Below are 27,080 nucleotides of genomic sequence, written 5' to 3' on the forward strand. Positions count from 1 at the left end.
CTACAGTCCAGACACAGCCTATTTTCCCTGTGTTTTCACAGTGAAAATGAAAGCTGTCCCATCAAATCTTTCTGTGATGAAGAAATAATCACAAGGTCAAGTGGTCAATTCGCAGTGCTGTTGTTGGTGGAAAAGGTATTTATGTCATGGGAAATGGCTTCAGGCGTTAGGCCTTCCATTTTTTTTTATTTCACCCTTATAACACAATACATCAAGCTAGCAACCCTCAAAAAACAACTCATCTTCATACATTGATTTGACGGCCGTTAGCTCCGGCTTCCTCTACTTAAACGAAATGTATCCAGTAATGTTGACAGTGCCAGAGATGTGCATCAGAAATTTCCAAGAGATTTTCCAGGGAATTTCCTGGAAATTCCTGACATTGTTGTTGAAAACGATTATGTGAAGCCGAGCTGAACAGGCCCAATCTGCCGAAAATTTGAGATAGTCCTGAGAAGTGTCATGCTCTCGAGTCAAAATGAAGATTTGACAATGGCTGCTGAACTACGAGAGAGAACAGATTACACTCTGAAATAGGATTAGAATGCAAAGAATGTGTACAGATCGGCATCTGTTTTCTCACTGATCAAAGCTACTGTGGCACTAAATGGGTTTCTATGGGTGCACACAGAGCTTCTCTGCAGCTCTTCTGCACAATCCTCGGTAATTGCGAAGTTCAATACGTCTTGTTCTTTTATGAATCAAATTAACACATTGATCAGCCAGGAAGCTCTCGAATAACAACAGAGAGGGCAATCAGAAAAAACGTGCCAACAGCCTTTCGAAGTCTACAGTACTTTTATATAGTAGTTAATGCAAATACATTATTGGCCACTTTGGGATTTTTTTGTACTGGTTTGACCCTTTGGTTGAGTCCAACACGCTGCACTTTAGATACATTTACGCATCAAAATGCAGGCTAAAGTAACAAACACAAATAAAATTTGTGCACTTGTATGACATATATGTATAATGAAATGGGGTTGCACAGACCCACCTTACTCTCAAAATAGGTTAAATTCCCCTCTATTTGGAACAGAGATAAACTAATGGAGCCCTCATCGTTCTTGTTTCTGAATACGATGAGCTGAATATCATTAGTATGATGAAGGAATTTTCTAGCTTGAGGTCTTTGTCAAGCAATTTATTGTTGGTGAGGTGAATTGCGAAATGTCAGCAACTGCTCCCGTCAGACAGCAGGAGTTGCCTTGGAATCAATGTCGCGAGGACGGGTTGGGACTATTTCTGTTGTGATTGACTGGCATGTCAGCAACCGAGCAACCATCAACAGCTGCAGAAGTAACCTCGCATGGGGTTAAAGCTATTTGTTTTGTGGTTTGATATTTGTGGGTCATGATGCAGAAGGCGCATTACTTAGAAAGGAATATTTAACAATCTGCCAAAAAACTACATATCTGGGGACACCCCCAACTGTTGAAACCAGGACATATTCATCTATTTCAAAGATTCCTCTGGACACCCACTGTGTCACTGAAACTGGAGACTAGGACTACATTTCAAGTCAACTGTCTAACAGTTTCAACTGTGACGGGATGTGGCGTGATTTTCATCATGTAAGCCAAGCAAACGCCTAGGCATTCCCAATTCAATCACAAGGACAATAAAGTTTAGTCTATATGCAGAAAAATACCCAGAGTCTGTCATAGCCAGGACATATTTGAGCGTCACTGAATTAGCAATGTTTCATTTACTACTTCACTTTCAATTGCGGCAACCTGCAGGATAACAGGCCCAACGTTCTTTCTGCTTGAGTCCAATATATAGTTAATGAAATCTTGTATGTGCTTAGAAAACAAGCTAAACATTTGACTGGTGGCGTCTAAATCATTACCACCACCAACATCATATTGTACACAGCAGTATATCAGAGGGTTGCTCTAACATAATATTCAGGCCATTTGTCAGCCGGTGTACAATAATTGCGCTTCACACTATTAAACTAAGAAATGGGAAAGTCGTCGTAGATTTAGAGCAAGAGAGAGATGGATTTGATGGGGGTTGGGAATAACAGTCTGACACGATAGAAATTAATCCTCAATATCCACTGCTCCCGACGCACCTCCACAATTGCAGGCTCTGTCTATCGAGTCCATTCATGAATCACTGGGCCTTGGAGACGCGCAGGAGAAACCACCAACTCTCATAAATAAAGCAAGAACCTACTACTATAGTGCCAATGAGTCATCCGGGTCTGTTCTCATTCAGTTTTGGAAAGGGGGAAACCATGGCTAACTAAAAACGGTCACATTTGCCAATGCTTCCATCAGCCTGTGAGCGGTGTTAGCGAACACCGCAGTGAGGAAATAAACTTAAGTTATGGATGAAATGTGATTGAAGATTGGATAAAGACCAAACCTTTCATTTCCTCATATTGATTCATTGTGGTCATCTAGACTGCGGCTTCAGCAGTCGATCTGAGATAGATAACACAAGGCACAGAAGATTTTTTTTCTTCTTTTTTTAATTTGAACATATATACTAGACTTCTGCTCAACTCACCAGAGACGCTTCAAATCCAAATGTCACTAAAATGCCAGCAGGGAAATAGAGCAATTTTTTTCATATGTGTGATGGAAGAAAAAACTGCTGAATTCCTAGAGTGGTTGTTCATTATCTCCATCAAATAACACGCTTATCAACCCGAGTCTGTCTGATGATCCACAGTCTTGAATTTCAATGGGAATAAATCAGTTAAGATTTGAAACAAAACTGTGGCTTTACTGTCGGCTTCTCTCAACAAAACGTGAATTATAAAGGACAATCTACAATGTGGTTTTCTAAAATATCTTGGTCTAAACTCTTAACTGAGAACAGTGCAGGAATGGTGACCAACCAATAGGTGTTAATGAATTATTTATGAAAGTCATTTCATGAATTGATTGTTTTTTTTCAGCGTCTAAGTTGGTGTGGCAGTTTATTACTTTTAAGCACCTTCGACAATAATCTAAACAATTAAGACTGCTATATAATCAGCAGGTCTCATGCTACAAAGATTTTGGATGGCAAGTCAATACAATCTCATTATTCACACATTCTCAAGACATTAAGCGCGACAACTTGCATTGACTCTGCAATGCTAAACTCACCGTATCCATAAATGTTTTCCTCACTACTCCCTGTGCTCAGTGGCGTGGTGAAACCTCTCAGGGTTTTCTGGCTCAGTTAGTCAGGGAATTTTCTCAATTCAAGGGGATTAATACGTGGAACTCCCCTCCACGGAGCTCAGAAAGCCTCTCACCGTGGACCATTTTTAAAGCAAATGTAGTTTATCTTTAAAATGGTTTTCTGACGAATAATTATGCAGCTCTTCTTCAAATTTGATGTAGTTGCTTCTCTGGATCTGTGATTGTAATTGTATAGCACGTGTTTGGCACGGTATAATATTTTTATTAGTGCTTTGTACTTTTATATATGAAAGTCTGTCTATAGAGAACGTGTTCAGAACAATGACCTTTATTTTGAAGAGACTTCAAGTCATGGGATGTCTTTGTTTTCCTCTTTATTTGTTAAAATTAATTAATGTTTATGATGAGACAATACACAGTCTTTCTTCACATTAGATATGGGGACATTAACATATTGCCTGTTTAATGGAACTTCAAGGCTGATAAAACACAAACTCACGCTTAACAATCACTTCCATATCCATTAATTACGTTCATTAAGACGAGAGTTTTGTCTCTCCAACAAAGCGGAACCATGAAAGAAGAGACAGCTGTACACTTTGAGAAAAACCTGTTTTGTTGGGATAAATATCATATAAATTATTAGGTTCTGCCAGATGTGTTAGAGCAGCAGGTTTGCGTCTGTGTAAATGCAATGCCAATCTACAAAGTTGCTCTCTTCTTTGTGTAGTTGCTAAGAAGACCGCTGTGGCGTATTGATCAAATAAAGGTCAGCGGTTTCATATTACCTGAGCAATTACTTATAGTTATAGTTAGTTATTGGCTCCTGCAACAACAATGTGCCAACGGCTAGAGGAGCGAGATCCGCGCTTCTGCTGCCATAGGATTCCTTTAATCCTCTGAAGTTTCATACCTTTCAGATTGTACTGAAAATGTCTAGCAGATGGTGATCAGCACTGACATTTAAGGTTGTTGTGTGAATGTTATGAGGGAGCAAATACGGCATGCTGGCTTTTTAGGAAGCCTATCGATCAGTGTGACATACAACATATTGCACAGCCAACTCTGCATTCTGGCTTTTCCAACGACAGCTCTGAGCGGTAAAAATCGAGAGCATTTTTCCATTTAGTCGACATAATAAAAGGCCAAATAACTGAGCAAAATTCCGGAAAATTGAGAAGTCATAGTTGACTTGCCCCCAGTTGCTCCCTAGGTCTCATCAACTGCTGCTATTATTTAGAGTTATTGAAGGTTAGCCCTCTATCTGTTGGTGACAAAGGTTGGTTTGTGACTCCATAGTGTAGAAGCCATGAGGCTTTCAGTGCACTGATGGACAGGGTCAAATACCATGATCTGTATTTATCAGCGGCATGCTGCTCTTGTGCTGTAAATGTGATTTTAAAGCTTCTTTATCCTCTTTTTGAGGATTTGCAGTATTGCAGATCACATGTGGGTCTTGCTGCACTTAAGCTACACTATCAGCAGCCCAGTAGGCTATCCATAACACACACACGCACACACACACACACACACAATCTCGTTTCAGTTTTTTGCCATATCATTCAAAATCATGAAACAATCTGCTAAGTGCCTTGACGTTACTACTTTAAGCCAAGGGAAGTATTGTGGAAGAGTGCTTCATCCGTCTTTCCTGCCAAAGAAGCTCATTCGTAAATCACTTGTTCACCCTTATATAAGATTAGATAATGAAAGAAACCACAACATATTGCAGATAACAGCATGCCGTGGTTTGTATAGGAGTAACACAAGTACCGGGCGTTAAATTGTGTATCTTTTTCAGACATTTTAGAACTGCTTTAGTGTATTAGTACACGGTGAATGAGAACAGATGGAGAGGGAGGGAACAGTATGTTTATTCATTTGATGTTGAAAGCATCGATGGACGTGACAGATTGTTGACAGTATTAGTGGAGATATACCACGGCTAATACTTCCTTTGTGGTTGGGTATAATTACAGGGAAGCTGGAGATTCTTGTTTACTAATTCATGGGCAGAATACAGCTCGGATCTCTGCAGTCAAGTTCAAATCGATACGCTGCTGAAAGTACTGTAAAATCAAATGGAGATCAATGGATATCACATGAAGAATTTCATTGTAAGGTTACGGGCCCCTCGTGGTAATTACAAAACACGTTATGCCAAACATATACTATTGAATATCCATTTTATTCGACCATGATCAAATAAGCCACCTGCTCTCTGTGTTCACCGAGGATCCATTGGTGTAGTAGTATGAGTGCCTGCTGATTGGGGACACGCTATTTCTCCGAGTTGATGTCCAAAAGCGACTCCTGACTATCTGTGGTTATAAATATCTGCTGATGTCAGAAGGAAAAATGGAAATCTTATAAAATAAAGAGTTCGTTGATCAGGGCCTGCGGTTATCATTGTCGCATCCCCCCAAGCCTCTAAAGCCCTGGCAGTGTCATCTCATTGTAGGGATGGCTTTCTAACATGACATTATACAAGCGTACAAAAAGCAAAGGTAATGCGTAAGTGAATCTATTTTGGCAGCATGTTCTGTAACCACCCAAACAGACTTCATAGGGAATAAAGAAAGTGGGGAAGCTGGAGGGGGAGGCAGCCAGTGAGGAATCATTGGGCTGTCAGAACCGTGTCTGTCTAAGCTTCAGGAATCCAGGAAGCTAATGCCATTTGATGTATTAACCATGATGGAGGGGGCAGCGTTTGTGTGTTCACGAGCAGTCCTGCAAGGATTTGGGTACATTGTGCGCACTGCGTGCTTGTGTGCGTGTGTGTGTGTGTGTGTGTGTGTGTAACTGCATGTGCAGTCACATTATGGGGACTTGACTTCCTTATTCATTTTAAGGTCACTTGTTTTAAGGTTAGCGCAAGGGCTAGGGTTATGCAAGTAAAAGTTTCAATTAAGGTTATAGTAATTCTCTGGAGTCACGGAGACACAAGTGTGTGTGTGTGTGTGTGTGTGCGTGCGTGTGCGTTCGTGCGTGCGTGCGTGCGTGTGTTCTCTTTGACAAGTGGAGGAGCAAGGAGAATTGATGTTGTTTGATGTATTAATCATGCATATGTGGGATTGAGAGGAGCAATGATGGGTTACTTGGGCTCTCATTCTGTCTTCAATCAGAGCCTCATTTTGGTCCCTTTGTGCAAATGCTTAACATTGTTTAGCAGAAAGTAAAGAAAACACTCCGCTCATAAAACTGTTCATTTATATGTGTGTGCGGCGTTTGAGACAGAAGGGAGAGGTATTTTCCTCTTGCTCATACATATATTAGAGCGCATTGTTTTCCATTTGCCCATTTTGTGAAGTTTTCTTTTTTAGACAGTCCAACACTCTGTCTTCAATGTGTCTTCAAACAGTATGCGTATGAGTTAATTAAATAATTCAGAGGACAAAGGTACGACCACTATGATCTACAGTGCGCTATTGTGATTTATCATCTTTTTGTCCACCCTGGTGATATTTCATAGATATCAGCTGGCAGCAGATGAATAACTGCATCCATTAAGGCAGCCCATTTCAAAGCTACACCGTTAATTAGTTGTGCTTATTTTGTGCTCATTCGACCATCAATACTCAGATACGTGTCCGCGCCCTGAGAGTTGCCAAGGCACAGAAAGTGGCTTCGCCTTCTTTCAATTCACTTTGCCCACCTCAGCCATTGAAATCTTGTCCAAGAGGCACTCCTTCTGTCTAAAATTGAATCCGTGTTGCCTGTGGATTACAAATGTATTTCATTTGACACTTTAATTCACTGCAGCGCTCGAGTTCTGTTGCCAGGCAACTCTGTTAAGGTGCACACAAAGGATCATTATAGATTTCTCGGGTGCAACTTTTAACGTCTTTAAAAAAAGATATTGTGCCATTCTCTATACAGATAAGGTCCCTATTTGTTGTAATTTCCGATGGCTCACGTATCTCTCTCTCTCTCTCTCTCTCTCTCTCTCTCTGTCTCTCTCTCTCTCCCTCTCTCATGCACTCCTTATATTATAAAGCAGTCAATTTTTTATTCAAATAAATAGGCCGCCTTGCAAGAATCATTCCTTTTTCAAATTCACCAACTCTGGGCTCGAGCCTGTCTGCGGCGCTAGGAACGAATCAAGCTGAGTGCCTCTTCTTATGTGTCCATCAGACATATGTTGCTAACAGGAGATGACAGCATGGCCCACAGTATTTAAATGGTTCATGGTGCTTGTACTCTGATGGCTACGATATGACATGATGAGCCATAAATATGTCAGATATGACTCAAATGAGCTCTGAAAGGATATGGCAATAGAGTTTTCATACTAGATCTTCTGCTTTGGGGCTCTGTCTAAGGCCCATTGTGGAGCACTCCGCCGAAATTTCCATCAGCGAACTAATCAAATCTGTCATCAATATCATACCCTATCTGTATCAACTGAGTTGAGTGTATTCCCCTACAGTATTACCAAGACTGCAGAGAGATTGTAACAAACAGATCTGCTCGCGTTCTTCAGGGTTTCAAAATGAGTTTTTTTGGTCAAGAAAATCTAATTTAATTTCTCAAAAGCTGTCTTTTAGCGATATATAATTTACACTGTGATGCTGCAAATGCATGTAAATTATGTACCTTGAAAATGTCCAAAATGACCATGCCTTTCCCCTTTGCCTGGAAATGGCAGATCACTATGTTCTGGCTTTATCAGCAGGGAATCAATTTTTCAGTTTGTTTACTGTTTGGGAGTTGTAAGTCATCTTTTGTTTGAAGCCTGCAGGAAGATCATTGCTGTTGCAGAAGGGAGGGAGGGAGGGAGCAGGATAGTAGGAAGGCAAACGGAGAGACGCAACTGGAGGTAGGATCCAGGAAAGCGAGACGCAGAAGGATTACGTGTGCATGTTTGGCAAATGGGCGATGGCTCAGAGGGCAGGACTTGATACTTGTGTGTGTGAGTTTCTTTGCACTATGATTGAGATGCAGTAGGTGGATTACAGAGCTCTTCTCACAAAAAAAGCATGCTTACTCCTAAAGGCCCCGACACACAGAGCAGCTCACCCAAACAGAGTAATCTCTTCATCTGATGATTTTTGATATGTTGTTTTTCTGCCTCGTTTCACTGCGCCGGGCCTCTCTTCTCAATCCCCGGGTCTGCAGGAAGATCAATGTTGAGAACACATCTTGCTTCAGCTCGTAGCCGCGAGATGAAAAAGGTCACTGTGAATCTAATTAAGCGTGATTTTTCAGTTCCTTGATAAGATGGAGGAGCATGCGAGCTCCCCCGTCCAGCTGCATCGGACGGATTACTCGGGGTGCAACAATGAGATGCAGACACATTTCTGAAATTGTCTTGCTCTCGGAATGTATTGCCAATCGGTACATCTCAGACACGGGGTAACAAATCAAGACAAGCAAGACCATGGGAGATGCTATTAATAGCAACGCATACATGTGCATACACACTATCACTGAAACGCAGAATAGCACACACTCATGCACATATAAGAGGGTGACCAGTAAGAAGAAAAAAAGGAGTATTAAGTAGGGTTGAAGGCCTTTTTATCTCTCTTCCCAATCCAATTATGTTCCAGTTCAAACAAATGGAAGTATACGCATGCTTCTCAGCCAGATGCAGCAGCAATAGAGATATTAACTCTGAAGATGGGAAGTTTGAGAGGCAATAAGGTACCCAGCAGGGAGTGGATATTGAGGATTAATTTCTCTCATGTCTGATTCTTTACTTCCCCCATCCGCCCATCTTCTCCCCTGTCTATCTTTCCCTTCTGGCGTTATTAACTCCTGATATGTCTTTCAGCGAGACAGTTGGAAGATGCTTATGTTACAGCATATTCGAGGAAATGGTGAATGGAAACACATTAAAGAAAACTGGCTGACAGCCGGCAATGAATATCCACTTCATGATGTATCAGGACATCTGAGTGGGTACTTGACACAAACCTTGTTCAATTGAGCTTACAATTCTTTGCTGACATGGCCCACAGACAGCTATTAAGGTGTGGTGACTGTGCAACTTCTGCTCTGGGCTTAGAAACACTAAATATTGATTGGTTTCACAGATCCTGAAGCAGCTGCATCTTGCAAGCTAAAACAACTAGAACGTGTATTGTAATCTGCAGCCTTAATCCATGTGAGACAAGTCTGTGAATTGATCCCCCCCGAAAACGTTATTTCAGTTAAAAGATAAATCATATTTATTTGAGTTGCAACACACTTGAGTTGGCGCCCCTCTCTTCTTACCATCAGCGGGGTGGGAAATCGGTTGACTTTACATGTTTTTATGTTTTTCCTTTAAATTTGTTCTGCCTTTAAATTCTGCTTGCCTTTAATTCAGTTTTTGTTTAGCACCACAGCTCTTGGTGATTGAACAGGAAATTTGTCCTTGGGTCATTATTTTGATATATAAAAGTACATGAAATACTTAGCTGCAGTTGACCATTAGCGAACTTTGGGCCCGTACACCAAACATACACAGATATCGCAATTTCGGTCTGCTCAGCAGAAGTGATCTGACAAACTTCTGGGACAATTCCAGACAGTTATGTAAAAAAAAAAAAGATTCATTCTTGCCTCTTGCATAGAAAATTAGGGACTCTGAACTTCAAGCACGTATTCTAGATGAATATTGAAAGCATTAGATCGCTTGGGTTTGAGCAAAAAAAAAAATAAAATATATATATATATATATATATATATATATATATATTTTCACCTGCAGTGCAGTAAAGGAGGTCTGATTAAGATAAATTATATCATAACAAAGTTGTGGTAAATGTTGCCCTCTATCATACCTAACAAAATCGGCTGATCCTGTCCCCGACCAGTGAAGTACGAACGGTCTCTCACCAGAGGAACTTCACCAAAGAGGGACTGTTGTTCTTGTTTCAGAGGTGTCGAGTCACACGGTGCAAATAGACGCCACCTAAAATACCCTGCCGAGGTCGAATGTGTCAGTCTCTAAGCTGAAGCTTAATTTCTACGAGTATTAAAATCACTGTCAACATTTTTTCTTTTAATAATTTTTTTATGTGTGTGGTGATATGAACTATAGTAACAGTGGGAGGCGATGATTCTTGAAGACACACAATATAAACATAACTACGGTGATTTTAATGTTTCTCTTGTGCAGGCAGATTGTTTTACATAGCAAGTAATCATGAATGTTATATTGTATACAGGATACTGTGTATGCAGTGTACATAAAAGTGTAACAAACCAACGTGGTGTGCATACAAGAGAATGCCGCCTCCAATCTCTGACTCACTGTAACGTAAACAAAGATTACGCTTTCTACAGTAAATAGTGGGTTATCTATTCCCTACTTGCCTGCTTCTCACTCACCCTGCACCCTCCTGGCCTGTATCCAAGATGCAATGTCGTCACTCTAATTCACAACAGTTCTCTTCCAAATGTTAACTGCTTGAAAAATTCAGGCCCAAAAATATTGTGTGGCCTCCAAGGGAGTGTTAACGTTGGGTCGCGGGATTAACCAAAAGAGTTTCACAGAGTTTAATCTCTTTAAGAGAAAAACATAAATAAATTAGATGAAACTTTAAATCTGAATGGGTCAGCCTGAACTTGGACCCTTTACTGAAAAAAGGAAAAATTTAAAATGCAACAGTGTTTTAAGAAATGGCAATGAAAAGCTGAATAACTGTTTAAAAATTGATGCTGAATGGTTGGATAATGGACATGAAGCTAAATAGTCATTCAGTGTAAAAAACAAACAAAAAAAACACTGTTACTCTCCTGCTGTTTTCATTGATTTTTGTGGGCATCTTTCAGATCACTATCTAAAAAAGCAAAGTTTTTTTCTCTACATGGATCCTCCATTATTTTCTGTCCACTTCTTGTTTCCCCTGTTCAGAGCACTGATTCCTTTCCATAGTGCCACTCTGCTTGCAAACCCTCCCAAACTCCTAACGACCGTGTTCATTCTTTAAGATCTCTTGGTCCTGTGAGCTCATCCACATTAGCATATTTCGTCCCCGCAGCTTAAGACAATGAGAGTGTCGGTAGAGAGACACAACTATCTAAACCCTAAACCAATCAAAATTTTAATCCTGTGCCCTTCCCAATTAAGTTTTACCACTGATCCTTTCTCTGGCTTCAGTAAAGCTCATCCCTCCTCTCCAAATCTCTCTTGACACCAGAAGAATATTACATTTGTGTTTTTTCCCCCACTCCATCATCTTATTTCATTATTTCAGAAAAGTACTAATCGACTGAGTGCAACAATATGTGTTGTGGTCCTGAACCATCATGGTACTGACATTGCAGCTCGGTGTATGGCCTACGGCCTATGTGTGAAGATTTGGAACCGGCCTTCACCACCGTAACACCTTGAGCTTTAAGTTGTCTGCATGTTAACAACAGCTCAGGCTGATTGGCATCATTGAGGGAAAGTTTTGGGTTCCCAGTGAACTATGACAGCAGAGGAGCGCGAGCGATTGAATCGGATGCACACATTGTGTCAACCAGATGTGCCAATCACCAGAGCTAAAAAAAAAGCAAAACAACAACAACATTTTACTGCTTAACACACTACAGGCTGTACCAACTACCTCAAGGCGGGACAATATGATACTAGGTGGAACAAACGGTACTGTAACTTGCACTAGTGTATCTTTAAAAATCAACGAAAAAAGAAACCTGACCTCTTATTTTCCTGATGTACCGAACTCGTACTGAACCATAGTGTGCACGGCACCATCCCTTCTGTGCACCGTTATACCCCTACAATTAACCAGAATGTATAGTGTATCATCAGTATTAGGAACACACACAAGGATTATTTGATTAGTAATAAAGCAAACACAGTTGGAATCGCAGTCTTATGAGCATGTGCTGTACTTATAATCTTAAGTGTTTTGTTGGTTCATTATATCAGCTAACTGTGGCTTAGAGACAAGAGTCCAATTTTTGGTTTAGTTAATGTGACTGTGTGTCATTGTTTTTATTTTTCCACCCATGCATGCGTTCATTAAAAGATTTCAACAATCTATGCTGCATACACAAAACTCTCCACGGCCTGTGTCGGAACAAATTAAGTCATGCCCCGGTGTTACTGAGCGGGTGCAAGCAGGGATGGGGGGGGGGGTCCTTTTTTTTCACACAAGCACCTTCTTTCACAAGAAGAGTTGCGGGGGGGGGAACATAACTTTTCGGACTTTTGATTTATTGTTGACATTGTGTGTTGGAAGCCTTTTTTTACACTCTCGCCAGACACTAAGTGAGTCTAATATAGTTCAAACCAGCTCAGTGAAGGTGGGAGGTTTTTATGTGCGCTACCTGTGGCAGTGGGACAGCTGGATGATGCCCCGCGGCTAACAGCGGCAGGGAACTGGCCAGGAACAGTTTCATATACTCTTGTTTAATGGAAATTAAACAAAAAAAAAAAAGAGAGCTCATAGTGGGACGGAGGGGCTGACGGGGAGCTTTTTGTCCGAGGGTGATGCGTTCACACCAGCACTCCCACATCCTGTCACATGGAATGGGGTGAACAGACAGATTTGTCATTAGATGTGGCAGTTATATTCACACGTAGTGGGTGCTGCTGCAGTAATACTTGTTTTTTTTGTGCAGCAACATTATGGTATTTGAAGGCCGGTGCTCCTATTGAGATGAAATTCTCTGTGCAGAAAACTCCACAATGGGCGGCAGAACAGACATTGAAGGATGTAAATTCATTTTTGCCCATCAAGACCATTAAGGTCTATGTGATTGTGTTTTTTTTTTTTTTTTATGCATTTGCTCCAGCCTTCTTTCTCTCGATTTACTGTACATGAACAAAAGGGACTCCTGGTCTTTATCCACCCCGCCACCCCCCACCCCTCCCCTGTCTGATCACTTCATCCTCCACCCAAACCCATGCTGACTCCTCTGCACTCCTGGTCTTTATCAACCCCCCGCCCCCCCGCCTCTCGCTTATGTTCTTCCCTCCCCCTCTCCAGCGTGTCCCCTAGTTTTCTGGTAGCTGTGTCTCTTTGATAATCCAAGACTCTTTGAAGACTCCAATTCCACGCTGCTTGCCTTGGAGCTATTGCACCTACAAAAACAACTGTGTGTGTGTGGGTGTGTGTATGTGAGTGCGTGTGGAGACGGAGGGAGAGAGAGCAGGAGATGGGATGAGAATGGAGGACATAATAGAGGAATGGAAAATAAAAATCACTTCCATATGCATTTCCCTTTGCAACTGCCTTAGTCTTTATGGTTTTATGCTTGCTGCATAGACTGGGAGGTGCACTTCTTCATTGTCATATTTGTTGGTGCAGCTCATTTTTCCTGTGCCTTCAGAGGCAGCAGGTTCATTGATTCCTGCACACACGCCCAAAAAGCCAGAGACAGGATGTACTTGCGAACGCTGTAACTAAATGGAAATTCTAGGTCCCACACATGGGGAAGCTATCGCAAGGCTGTCAACTAACGCTGCCATTTGAATAACAGAAGACGTATATGCTATAGATTTAACAGACATCATGTGTAGAAGGTTGAACACAACCTGACTAAAATTGGCAGTTTGTTGCGTTTGGTCTTAACAGAAAATGATTTTTTTCCCCCCCTCTGCTTCTGTCAGACACTGCAGGTAATTAGAGAAAATTGGTCGGCTATACTTTAAATGCCACCATGATCAAAATAATCATTACTAAAACATTTTTCTTCTATCCACTTCCCCTCCACTTTGTATCACTGTCTCCTCCTCTTACCTTTCAGCAAGTCTGGCCGCTCTCTGCGACTCTCTCCATTCCTCCATTGTTTCAGTCTCAATCTTGAGTCGCTCCTCTCTCCATCTTCGTCTCGAGCCCTCCCTCTTCGTCTCCATCATTCTGCCACTCTTCGGCAGAGGAGCCTGCCATTGGGATTTGGGAGAAATTGAATTGAATTATGAAGGAATTTCTCCGCAGTACGATTGGCATCATTTCCTCCACACAATAGAACATCATTCTCATATCTCTCGGTGTGGGGGAATGAAAATAGGCCGTGCACCATTCTTTCTCTCATCCTTCTAAATTGAATTTTTCATATCACAGGGGCACTGAGACATCAGCCGTTTCCTTTAACATGGGCAGAAAACCCATTTCATAATATCTGAGAGACACATGAGCGTGATTCAATAGGAAAAAGTCTGGCTTCCAGCTCCAGTGCACATACGATATACCTCAGCTCAAGATTGATAAACAGGGCCACATAGGATTTCTGCTGCTTTTTAAAGTTGAGGGCATTCCCATCGAGGACGAGAACTGTTTGCCTGCCCAGCCAGTTAAAACACCCCTTTGTAAACTAAATGAAGTGCAGCTCATGTTTGTAACCGTTGGACTTTCTGCCTGTGTCACACACTGCACTACATTCTTTACCCTCAGAAACCTCACATTTTTTCCAGTTTACTTTTCTTAGAAGAAAAGCCAGGCCACCCTAACTGCACCCGAACCTATCCTATTTCATCCCCGTCCATGTGTCTTCTTCAGAGTTGTGACACCCGGACCCTCGCTGTGCTTTGCTACTGCAACAGGAATTTTGAAAATTCAGCAAGTTTTTTTGTGCCGGCCACAGTGACTCAGCTTAAACAATACCTCTGTGTAATAAGACATTTAAGTAAAACCATTCCGCTACAAACCAACTGTGACAAATTGCTTGTTACCCACTGGAAAACAAAATGAAATTTTACTTAGATGCAGCGTGAGGGTACTTGCTGATTATTTCAGCTGGGGGAAAAATTACTTTTTAACATAACAATGAAATATAGTGGAGATTAGTTTTAGATTAGTTTTCAGAAGTAGCATATCGTCTATTTTTACTACTAGACACCAATCGAGCACATGCCGTTATCTGTTGTCAGAGGAAAAAACGCATTTAGTGGATTGATTAAAAAGGATTATTTATATGATTGATTCATTAAAATGATGCAGTTTGATTTTGACCCAGATATATTTTAGCAGGCAGGCAGAGGAGCATTAATGGAGACTCAAACAGAGTGGCACAAATTGGGAACCACACGCTTTATTTTGAAGCTCAGGGGTATGAAAGGATGTATTGTAATTAAAATTCACATCGAATAGGTGTACGTTTGGAGATGAACTGTTCTGTTAAATAGTAATTAGTAATTATATTGTTATTATAGAAAATTCATGATAGTCATAATACAATTATCTCCTGAGTTATATTCATGAAATGTTTTTATAATTATCATAATAATCAAACCCTGCTGCCTCGCACATGGATCTGCCTGCAGAGAAACGCAGACTTGGAAGCGTGAGGCAAAGAATTCAGGCACTAAACCTAACTCACCTGCAACTCTGCTAGAAGTCTGCTCAAAAAAGTGGCAGGGAAGATGGAAAAGCTTTTTCCCATCTGCATAAGTACCAGCAGCCGTGTGCACTGGCAATCAGTGAGGCTTGGCTTGATGACAGGGCGCCTGACGGCGGAGTGGTGTCAGGTAGCTGCGGGGCATTCACAATGGACCGGGAACTCTGTACCATGGAAGGAATGCAACAGCAGTGGGGTCCGCTGTCCCATCAGGAAGCGGCGGTGCAAATCAGCAGTGGCAACAGAGACGCTCCACAGTCACCCCAAAAAAGAAATGCTCTGCTTGTTGCTTAGACACAGCAATTCGCCCCAGGATTTTTTGTTCCACCATTCAAGCTGCAGGCAAATACGTTACTTTTGATTTCAAATCCAATCTACAGGACAGACTGTCCACACTGTTATGTGAAAGTGATTAGATATAACCGTTAACAATAACCCATCTGTGTCAGTTGCTGTGGAAACGACACATTCACCATCGCTTTTTTCCCCCAATACAGACACAAAACGGCGAGCCGCGGGCCGGGTGAATAATGGAGATGTATCCTCTTACTCTTCACACCGCAGCAATATCCAGTCTCGGTGCAGAAGTCCTCCATCACACCGGACAGCATTAGTGACAGAGGTGGTTGATGCATGTTTTTTTTTGCAGCAGCGGCCGCAACCAGCTAACAGGGGCTTACAGCTCCCTGGACATGACGTCACTATAATATGTCAGATTCCAATTGACGTAAAGGACAGAAGGCCATTTTTTTTAAAATTGGATATCAAATCCAACCATGAATGTTAAAAAAAAAAAAAAATCTGATTTGATAAATGAAATATTCACTCTGATGTCTCAGTGCGCCAAAAAAAAAGATATGGGCTGTCAATCTCCCCATAACCTAAAATGCACTTTTAAGTTCAGACAAGCAGGCTTCTTTTTTTTTTAAGTCATAATTTATTTCAGATAGATCATCACTTGTGATTATCTGCTCATAACTTTCACCATAGCCAGTTGTTGTTTGAAGTTAATTCATGTCAGACGGTGTTGTTTCATTATCTGATATGGCAACTCTCAAGGAGCAAGACTCACAATTTTACAGAGGTGCAGTTTTATAATCCATCACACTAGATGTATACTTTATGTGTGCATCTATATTTTATGTATGACTTGTGGAAATCAATTGGAGAATGAGAGGGATGTTTTTTATATTACATCAATAGCACTGTTAATTAACAAAGAATACCCTCATCTTACATAACAACCTTAAATACAAGCACAAAAGAAGCATTTTAATTTTCCTCTTTTTTCCCTTGCTGCGACTTAGAGGGCCTAAAGTATATTTCTTTCTCTCCTATGACGGCTTTTTAATTTGATATTCCATCACCCTAAAAAATGCAGAGAAGGATACCCCCACCGGTTGGACGGTAATATTTAAGGGTATTGCAATTTGCAGTATCCACATAAAGAAGGTCACATCAATATCAGTCATAATCAAAACATTGTCTTCCCAGTGTAGAGTTTTCATAAGTCACCGAAGCTTTAAAGGTTTAAAGGGAGATTAAACGAGATTTAATGGTTGGTGATATGGAGACACTTTTCTTTCATCTGTGAAGAAAATGAAAGAAAATCTCCTGTCTTTCTATCGTAAACTGCAAAAATAGGAAATAAGTTGAACTTGATTGTGTGCAGACCGCTCATATAAAAGCGATTTGAATTTATTTGTTGTTTATTTTTTATTGTTAACAAGTGGCTAATTATGGCTGGTACTGTCCCAGGTTTTTGAAGTATCACAATTGTGAGTCCGCAGAGTGTAGGTGTACAGTCTGTGCATACTACTTTTTTTTTTTTTCATGTGCATTATGTTCCAAGGTAATAAAGCAACACAATCTCGGCTCTGAGGGGACGGGGGTAGTTGGGCTATTTTTATTGGCTCAATGCAGTGGAGGACAGATTGTTTCCTGTTGTATAAATGGGACCCAATTGACCCAATTTATGTAACAGTGACCTTGATTACTTTTCATTTTGCACTTGACCATGAGAAACTCTCCATGGAATGGATACAGTTAAGGAATAACTACATCATTATCTAATTGGTAGCCTCTCCGTCTGGCTTTTCGGCACAGTCGGTGGAAAGATCCGGCTCTTGCCATTGTGGAGCTTGAGGGTTGAGGCACTCTAGGTTGTGTGTAATATTTCTGGCAGTCCGACAGGAAAGCAGGAAGGTGGGCGGTGGATGATCGCTACTACCTGTGTTAAAATGTGTCTTTGTCCCATTTTAAAGACAGAATCCTGTTTTATATCCCTATTTGCATTTTGGATTGTCATATTAGGCGTATAAATTAGCCCACTTTTGCCACATGTAAAAGGGGTTTATGAATTTAGATGTCATCACAATTGTCCGCTCTTTCATTCTTTGCCCCATAGCTTCTTACTCCCACCACAATGCCCAAACAATCGCGCGCTCCCGCCTCCAGTCTCCCAGAATCGAATCCTTCTGCTTGTCCCCTCCAGCCAGAGCATCGTCCGTGTCTGCCTGACCAACTCCCCACTCCTGCTCAGCCTCCCCTTCCCATCCTTCCCATCTTGCCGCATCCCTGCAGCCCCCGAGGCCTGGCAAAGGATTTGTGCTCTGACTAAAAGGAGAATCTATTTCCCATCTCTGCAGCTCCAGCTAGTTATCATACCCAGGAAACATGCTGACTCTCTGGAGTGATGCCTTGAGGAGAAGTTTAAGCAAGAATCCATATTTAAACAACTAAATTGCCCCCCACATTTGAATAGTTGTGGAGTTTCCGAGGCGTCCAATCATATTTCAGAATGCACCATTGAAATATCCAGCTGCGTGAGTCAACTGCAACTTTGTTGAAATAACAAGGAAGCAATACCAGAATAATTCATGATTGTATTGTGTAATGGAGGAGTTTTGTTTTGATACTTGCTGTTACATATCTTCTATTGTCACACTTTGTACTTAAGTGTTTTAAATGAAATCAGTCAGTGTGATTTCAATTCCCGAATGAGCGATAAATGTTATATTTTCAGCTGAGCACATGGATGATAAACACATTTTGAATGTTAAAAGTGGTTCTGAGTGATGATTCACCAATCAAAGAGCATATTTAACAGAAAAAAACCCAAATGTCATATTCTTATCCCCCCAAAAAACCCCCTGCCCTCGTTTTCTCATTTCAGTCGCAACCATTTAAATCACCATGACAAACAAAAACTCTTTTCTTTATTCAAGAATCTTTTGTTGTGCCTGAAAATTTTGCTTGAGTTCCATTAAATGTTACACGTATTTCATAAGCCCCAGACAGTTTTCTTGCTGTGTATTTGTATGAATTATTATTAGTAATGTAGAAGCACTGCTGGGAGGAAAAAGTACAAGCATACGATGCACCTCAGAGCTCAAGAAATCATTATTTAGATGAAAGTCCAAGAAGCGCGTCTGTGCGGTGAACAAAAAAAAAAAAAAAAAAGTGACCGAGCTGATGGAAAGATGAATGGGTTTCAGGAGCCATATTGAAGCCCCGCTAATGGTATTAAAACCACCTTGTTGATAGCTCTTACCCATAGAGCTCTAACCTAAGCTCTAAAAGCATTTCTCCACATCTGGTGTGTCTGTACTAAAAGGCTGATGGTTCCAATGATTTCTAACATGGATTTGTTTGCCAGAAAAGTGGTTGAATGGTAGAAAGCACCGGCCCGGGGTATCGATCCTGGGTTGGCTCATGCAGCAGGGGCAGGCCTGTTCTGCTGTATCAGTGCTTTCATGAGTTTTACAAGAGGTGCTCTGGTGTGGGGGCTGGGGGGGGGGTGGGGGGGGTGGGCGGGGGGGTGCAATTGCATGTGCACCGTGAGGAGTCATCTTTCTGTTGTGGATCGGTGGTAAGTAGCCATTAGTAAACTGATATTTTGGAAGAGGAAATTTAATGGTCTCCTAACTGTATTTACAAGCCATTCAATTTGATAACGGGTGCGATCTTGAATGATTTATTATAATGCCGCCCCTGCGATCGGATTCAGGATTTCATCAGTAATTTTTATTCATTCATTTCCTCTTTCATTCTTTCATCAAATCCCATCAGTACGCAACAGCGAAAAAGCAGATCTGATAATATATTCAAATGTTTGCAAAACAGTGACTGTCACAAACCATAATTCCAGTGCTTTGCTTTTTTTTTCGTTTCACTTTGTTACACTTATTTCGATTTCCTTGGGATTCGTTTTTAGTTAAATTGCATAAATATTGTCTAGCCTTCTGCTCGGTTAGACATCAAAAGCTGTGGAAAAGGGAAATATTAAAGGATGTGGATGGGAAGTAGCTCAGTGGGGCTACTGATTAGTGTACCAATCATTTTCATCAGAATTCATTTGGCGGAGGCAGATTTAGAAAATGAAACTTCTGTCTAATAATAACGGCAAGAGTAGTACTTTTCCCGTCCTGGGTTTCTGCTTGTGGTGTTTACTTTCACGTCATGTCACCCAACATGGAATCCTCTTCATACACAGTCAGCCTCTATGCAACTTAATGAGTGTAATTGAGGAAAATACTGAAGATAGTGCACAATAAGGCACTCTGTTATTTCACAGTACGTACCGTATGTCACTTCCATCAGGAGCTCTTGATAAGATGGAAAAATATACATCTATACATTGTTTGCCGTGGATCAATACCTGCTAAATCATTAGTTTAATGTCACATACAGTGTCAACATGACAGGATCTTTTTCTGCAAAAATATATGTACATTCATAAACAGGCCGTACGCCCTTATGTTTTTTTACACACTGCATACAAATAATAAGATACAAATTCAAATTATTCTTTACATATACAGGACAGTATCATACAGAATATATAAACACATGCCCCATTTAGAATATTTAAATGTGCTGGTATTGTATAGAGTTACTATTAACAGTGTAAGGGCTTTTTGTCTCAATTTATTCAATTTCTGCACGGCTAATTTCCGCACTGTTATTATTATTAAGTGCAACCTCGCTCTGTTCATATAGTTATACCTTCTATAATCTTCAGAATAATAACAGTGCAAAGGGTTGTTTAATATTTAAGAGTGTTGAATATTTAATACTGTTTTCTACTAACTTTAAACAGTGAACTTTAACTTAAAAAATTCAGACAGTACTCTTAAATTGTGGACTTCTGAGCTGTAACTGTTCCTGTACAACCAAAGCGGAGCCGTCAATCAAAACCATAAAGAAAGACAGAGGAGTGCAGTCGAAAGATACTTTTCCTCGTTTTGAAGGAACTAATTTGTTGTCACGTTTGTCTTTTTTTCAGCATCCCCATCGGCGAGTGACCTTCTCCACCGCCAACCCTGTGCAGGACCTGCAGGACGCCTCTCAGCACAGCTACTATGACAGCGGCTTGGAGGAATCGGAGACCCCCAGCAGCAAGTCGTCGTCTGGTCCCCGCATCGGACCCCTGACCCTGCCCGAGGACCACTACGAGCGGACCACTCCAGATGGCAGCATCGGAGAGAACGAGCACCCAGAAAACGGTACGGTCCCAATTCCCTCCTTTTCTGTCGTGTGTTATATTCCATGAATATGCATTTAAATGTAAATGGGTTTAATTGGCTGTCTGTTCTGTCCGTGGTGTTGTGGCCGATGTTTCTGGAGGATTTGGTTTGTGCTCTGTTTTTGGAGCGGCAACGTCGACTTGCCGTGTTTGTTGACGACTGTGTGTTATTGGTTTTTAAGCAGATCTGTACTTGACTAGGTGCTTTGCATGTGTGTAGCTGTGTGTGTGTCAGTGTGTGTGTGTGTGTGTCATTGGTATCAAGGCAAGATTGAATTAGCAGTGTCTTCACTCTCCTCATCAGCATGGTCCTCTGTCAGACTTTGTTAATGACCCCCTCTCACAAGTGTGCTAATTAAAAAAAAGCCCCAACTAATGGAGCATTTGCCCTCTAAATAAATCTGAACCATGACATCTGTGCCGACAACACTGTGTTTACCGAGAGCATTTTGCCTCTCCTCCAGTTGGAGCCCGGGTTGCAACTGCAGCTTAGGTGTGCAGGAGCCATCAATCTGCAGGGTGGCCACTGATGGCCTCAGCACATGTCCATGTTAGGCAGAAAAAAAAAAAGGCCATTGCAAACACTGTAGCTGCCAGGCAACTGCCAGCAAATTTTGCTGCCTTAAGCTGCCAAACATAATTCATTATCTGCCTTGTAACATACTACGATAAGCGATTCACACGGTGCATTTCCAGGCCTTACAGTGCTTTTCTCTCTGAATTAGACACTTCTACGTGGTGGTGTTTCGCCGCTCACCTTGAATGTCTCATCTTTCTCCGTATATTTATGCAGTGTTAGTTTGTCGTGGTAATGCGTGGCGTTGTCTCTTGATATGCTTCTGCATAGGGGCATATGGATTTTTAGAGGTGAGTAACAAGGCTTTTACTGCCCTCTCCAAAATGGGGCATGTACCAGCATGGAGTTGATAGAGCTGTTGATCAACGCTGACAGTTACTTTGTCACCGTCCGAGTGAAAAAAGACACAGATTTATCTTTTGTCAATGGGACTGTACGTTCCAAGTGCTGAAATGATTTCTGGCTTTTCTAAGTGTAGAGGGGAAAAAAAGAAGAAAAAAAAAGCCTATTTCAGTCTCAAGCACTCCCAGTAGCAAAGTTTTGCAGTATCAAAGGCTAAAATGTGTCACTGTCATGCCAAAACAGCAGATGACAAAGTTCTATTATTAGTATAGTGTCTTGCATTGTGATGCATTGCCTCTTTACTAGACAACTGTGCTGGATCTCATTAGCTAGTTTATTCATCTTGATTGCAAATGCTTATTGTTTACTTGTTTATGTCAATTAGTGACACCATATTTCACGAGAGGGGGGGTTGGGGGGCGGGCGTTGTAGGACAGGATGAGTCCTGTCAATGTTCCCTCTGTTTCTGTCGAGGTCAGAGATTTCTTAACATGCTGTTTAATAAATGGTTGTTTATGGCCCACAAGCCAACAGTTGACTCAATTTCCTCATTACACTGTGTGTGTGTTTGTGTGTGTTTGTGTGTGTGTGTGTGTGTGTGTGTGTGTGTGTGTGTGTGTGTGTGTGTGTGTGTGTGTGTGTGTGTGTGTGTGTGTGAAATATGCACTCCCGTTGTCCCACTTCTATTGTTGCAGGTGTTGATTGTGTTTTCGCCATCTGCAGAACACAGGTTCTCCGTCAGATGGGGCGATCTTTGTTGTCGGCAGCAGGCAGGCAAGATTGTGAGCGGAGATGGAGCAGTTAAAGAATGAGAAGATGGCACACGAGATGGGAGAGATGTTAGATTGCCTGAGCGAGCGGGGACTAAGAGACTCTGACAGGGAGGCAAAGCCCATAGGATGAGCGCATAGGGCAGGGAGATGCGCAGATGAACTGCTAACTGAGGATAGGCCTAATTAAGATGTGATTCTCACTTCAGGGAGATAACATGCAGCCCACATAAGAAGAAGGATTAGACAGAAAAAAAAAAATCAAACCCAACAGAGGAATTCCTTCCCAGCTCCACCTGAATAGTGACGTGACACCTTTTTTTTTTTTGAGGATATGAGTGACAGAGTGGCAGGATGTACTCGTGCGCAGCTTTATTCATTGAGGTTGCACATGAGTGACAGGCTGAAAAAAAAAAAAAATTCTGTTTAAGTTGGATGAAACTCAGTATGTGAACCCCCAGACTTGTCAGCCTTTTGCATCACTTGGCGCCGGAAATATCGACACGGATGTGTGTTTTGTTGAGCTCTGACAGCGCCGAATCTACATTCTGAGTGAGTGTCAATGGCCTACAGCAGAAATGTGAAGTATAGCTCGCGATCCATTTTAGTTGTCGGTGGAATTATGCCATCAGTCAGACCTTCACTGTATCGCACTGGAATTAGATCAACTGCTGGGTTCAAGTCTGGGCTCGATGGACCTCCCAGTATAGTGGTATCCCGGTCTGGGCAATTTCTCTATTCAAGTGTTAATATAATTGCAGTTTTATATACAACATGTGAAATAATAATTGTGTATGTATATTAGCTGAAAGAAAGAATGTGTGTGGTTTCTAACTGTTCACTGAAGTACAGAGGTCAATGTTGTTCCTTTATAGTGCTTGGCTTTGGAATTAAGAGTAGTTTCAGTATTACAGTATTACAGTTTCTGATATGGGACATGTATGCTGCCGGATCTGCGGCAATTCATTTCACCCCCCCCCCCCTTCTTTTTTTTGTTATTCTTATCTCAAGGCTATGTTAGACTCCACTCCATTTCCAGTTTCCCCACATGTGTATTTTCCTCTCTTCTGTTCTCACGTGTAAGCGTGCGCAGTGCTCGAGTGTTGGTTAATCTCGTCGGAAATGCTTATCCAATCGGATGCAAGCGCGCGTGTGTGCTCGTGTGTTCATGTGTGTTCGTGCATGCACATGTGTCTGGTGTTTGTGTCAGGTCCCAGGTATTACTCATGTAGTTGGGACCTTAATCTGTTTATTCAGTCACATTGCAAGTGGCCACGATGTAGACATATTTTAACATTTGGGCAAGGTTAGAAATGGTGGAGGAAATGAATATAAGTCAATGTAATGTCCTTTGAAGACATGAACACACAACTGCGTGCATGTGTGCGCGTGTGCGTGCGTGTATTTGTTCCTATTGGCGGGTGTTGCACCACACCCTGGATCGCTAAATCATTTTGATTACAGTGCTTTTTTTACTTTAATAGACTCTCATCATAATCACTGAGCTCTGTAATTCTCTGTAAATTGATTGCTGTAGACGGCATGAAAACTGCTTATCTTGTATGTCTGTTTCCTGTCAAGCCGCGTGATTTGTCGTCCACAGTGAAAACAGCTGAAATAGGGTGGGTTCGTCCCATCTGTCCATCCTCTGTTCTCCTCAGATTTTTGCTGATTAGACTGTGAATAGTGTTCATATCAAAGTCATGTACAGTGTTTGTTACTGGTTATTATCATATCTATTTACAGTCTTGGTTTTGTTTCTAGAACTGTGTGTGTGTGTGTGTGTGTGTGTGTGTGTGTGTGTGTGTGTGTGTGTGTGTGTGTGTGTGTGTGTGTGTGTGTCTGATTTTGTTTCACCTTATTCCTTAAATCATTTCATCAATTATATTTCATCAAATCCCTTTATTTTAAACAACATTTTACACACCCGAAGCCAATGAGCTTGTGTATTTTGAGCCCCAGCACACTCACAAATTGTTTAACCTCCAGCTTCCCCAGAACCCTCGTTATGAATCATCCGGGACCCATGATGGGCCCCTTCCCTTTTTCTTGAGACACAAGTTTGACCGGCAATCCTGTCATGTCCAGTCCAACCCAGACAATAATCACTCTTCTGGGGATCAGCGGTTAGGCACCTTGGCTGTGATATGAGGGCTTGCTCTGATAGGACGCAGGTGGATTGGAGGCAGGTACCAGTGTGCGAGCAAACACACACACACACACACACACACACACACACACACACACACACACACACTACCTCAAGTGACCACAGATGGACGAATTGTGATGTGGCCGGTTGCCCAGTGTGAGGTCTCCTTGTGTCTGCCTCTGTACGGACTCACTGCCATATTGGCGATTGAGAAGTATGGGATAAAAATTTGAATAAATGGCGTTTACATGATATCAAAGTTCTTTAGCTGTCAGATTTTTTTTCTACCTTAGATCTTTTAGATGATGCATGTAGTATTGTGTACTTTCTTCTGTGGAATTCTTGTCAGGGATTTTCCCTCTGCATCCAGTGGGTTAGTGCGCCATTATTAATATCGAGCACCATTTTAGCAATTGCTGCTATAACATTGTGTGTTTCCTGAAAATATCTGTAGTTTGTCTGAGATATTTGAAACAAAGAAAGATGTGAAGAAATTGGTTGTCGAAACTGAGAGGCACTGCGTCAGCCTAATGGGGCTTGTTTGTCCGAGGAGTGGCGGCTTGGGCCCCTGCCCGGGCGCCAACATAGTGTGCTGATGCAAGGGCTTGGGTTTCCTCGAGCAGATTTCGATGTGCCTCGTCAGAGCCCCTGCCTGTTTGTACTTTTGAGTTGAGTAGACCATGCCATCCTGTACCAGCAGAGTGGCCTATGCCAGCCGCTGCAGGAACCGCCGCCATCCGAGAAGGGACAGGTCATGGGACTGGCAGTTTTTGTGGGGGCTTCTGAAAAAAGTCCTTACAAGTTGTCCCCTGAGGCAAGTTATCAGTAATCCGCCTATATCCCGATCTCATTCTAGCACACACATTATGCTCTGTTAACATCAGCTGCTGTTGTTTATGCCCCCCCCCCCCCCCCCCCCCCCCCCCACAGAGATTGTTTATGATTTAATTTCCGAGCAAATAGGTCATTGGAAGAGCCCAACTGGAGCAGAATTAAACTCTCTAACCTGAATTAGGCTTTGGCACTGTGTACAATGGGTTTACTATAGCGATGACTTTATGGGACAATGCAGCCAAATCCAAAATGGAACTGATGATGTGTCATCTTGTCACAGTTTGGAGTGTGTATAGATTTCCACTCGCCCAATTTGAATCTGAAAATGTGCTCTCGCCCGTGCGACCACGAACAATACGGCCGACACTCTCATCCCAAACTTTGGCCGCACACGTCACAAGGTTTTTCAGATGATTTCAACCAGGCCAGACCTTTGAGCAGGGCTGCGTTAGAGAAACGACATATCACAGCTCAGACCATTAAGTACGGCAAAGTACGGATTCGGCTTATTGTCTTTGAGGTAGAGCTGACTTCTTATTGTGCGGATTCCAGCTACATGTGAAATCTGGATGCAACCAGAATGGAATCCGTCCCATCAGCTCGACGAATCCGCCTCGCACCACCTTCTTTTACACATTAAAGTGATTTTGTATTTCTCTGTTCTTTCATCATCATATCCAGCTGACTGTAAGACTCCACTGATAACAGCATGTTTTTTGTTAGAGTCTGAAATTGATTTGGGCTTGAGTACTCGCAGTGTGAATATATATATATATATATATATATATATATATATATATATATATTATTGAGTGTTTTATATAAATATAACATGTTTTGTATGTTATAGAATCAAGAGTTTTTTTAAATTTTGAATTATGACACAAATTGAAATGCTGTTTTAATAATTGAAAACGAGGAAAGCAACACAATCATGACAGATTTAGTAGACGATTTCTGGGACATTTTCTCGGGACAGATTCCCCCTGTCCTCTTCTCTCTAATTGAGGTCTACACAAGCTACTCAGCTCGATCTGCATGTAACATGGATGAAAACCCAGATGAGTGTTCTGCATTATGCCCAGGAAAAGAAAAGTACACGCATATAAGCAGACATTAGGCTCCATAAATAGTGCTTTTAACGCCATTGCTGCCACAATATCCAGTTTTAGCACTAAGCTTGTAAAATGAATGAGTGAGCCAGTATGGCTAAGCCAGTGTCCCTAAGCTTTAGATGTGCTCATGTATTACTCTAACAAAAGTGGACGGCTCTCCGTACTTAGGCAAAAAATTGGGTGGTACGCTGCCTCCTCTTGCCACGCCAGTGGGTCCTGGCAACAGCATGCTGAAGCAGCATGTTTGGAGGTGGTAGTGTGTGAAACGCAGGCATTGATAGTACAAGTTTATAAAGACACCAGGAAAAGAAAAAAAAAATCTTAATTAGCCCGGT

The 27,080-nt window shown here is 41.7% G+C and overlaps 1 protein-coding gene across 9 annotated transcripts in view; it reads left to right on the top strand.

Moving 5' to 3' along the window:
- The window catches only part of LOC118300126 (protocadherin-1), a 216,149-nt gene that overhangs the window by 173,179 nt on the left and 15,890 nt on the right, over positions 1-27,080 (top strand). For all 9 annotated transcript variants that reach the window (XM_047336868.1, XM_047336859.1, XM_047336867.1 and 6 more), the window contains one exon: positions 20,716-20,935. In XM_047336868.1, coding sequence (XP_047192824.1) covers positions 20,716-20,935 — 220 coding nt within the window. The remainder of the gene's footprint in view (positions 1-20,715; positions 20,936-27,080) is intronic.

The sequence above is a fragment of the Scophthalmus maximus genome, chromosome 2 (genome assembly GCF_022379125.1).
Source record: "Scophthalmus maximus strain ysfricsl-2021 chromosome 2, ASM2237912v1, whole genome shotgun sequence".
Classification (NCBI taxonomy): domain Eukaryota; kingdom Metazoa; phylum Chordata; class Actinopteri; order Pleuronectiformes; family Scophthalmidae; genus Scophthalmus; species Scophthalmus maximus.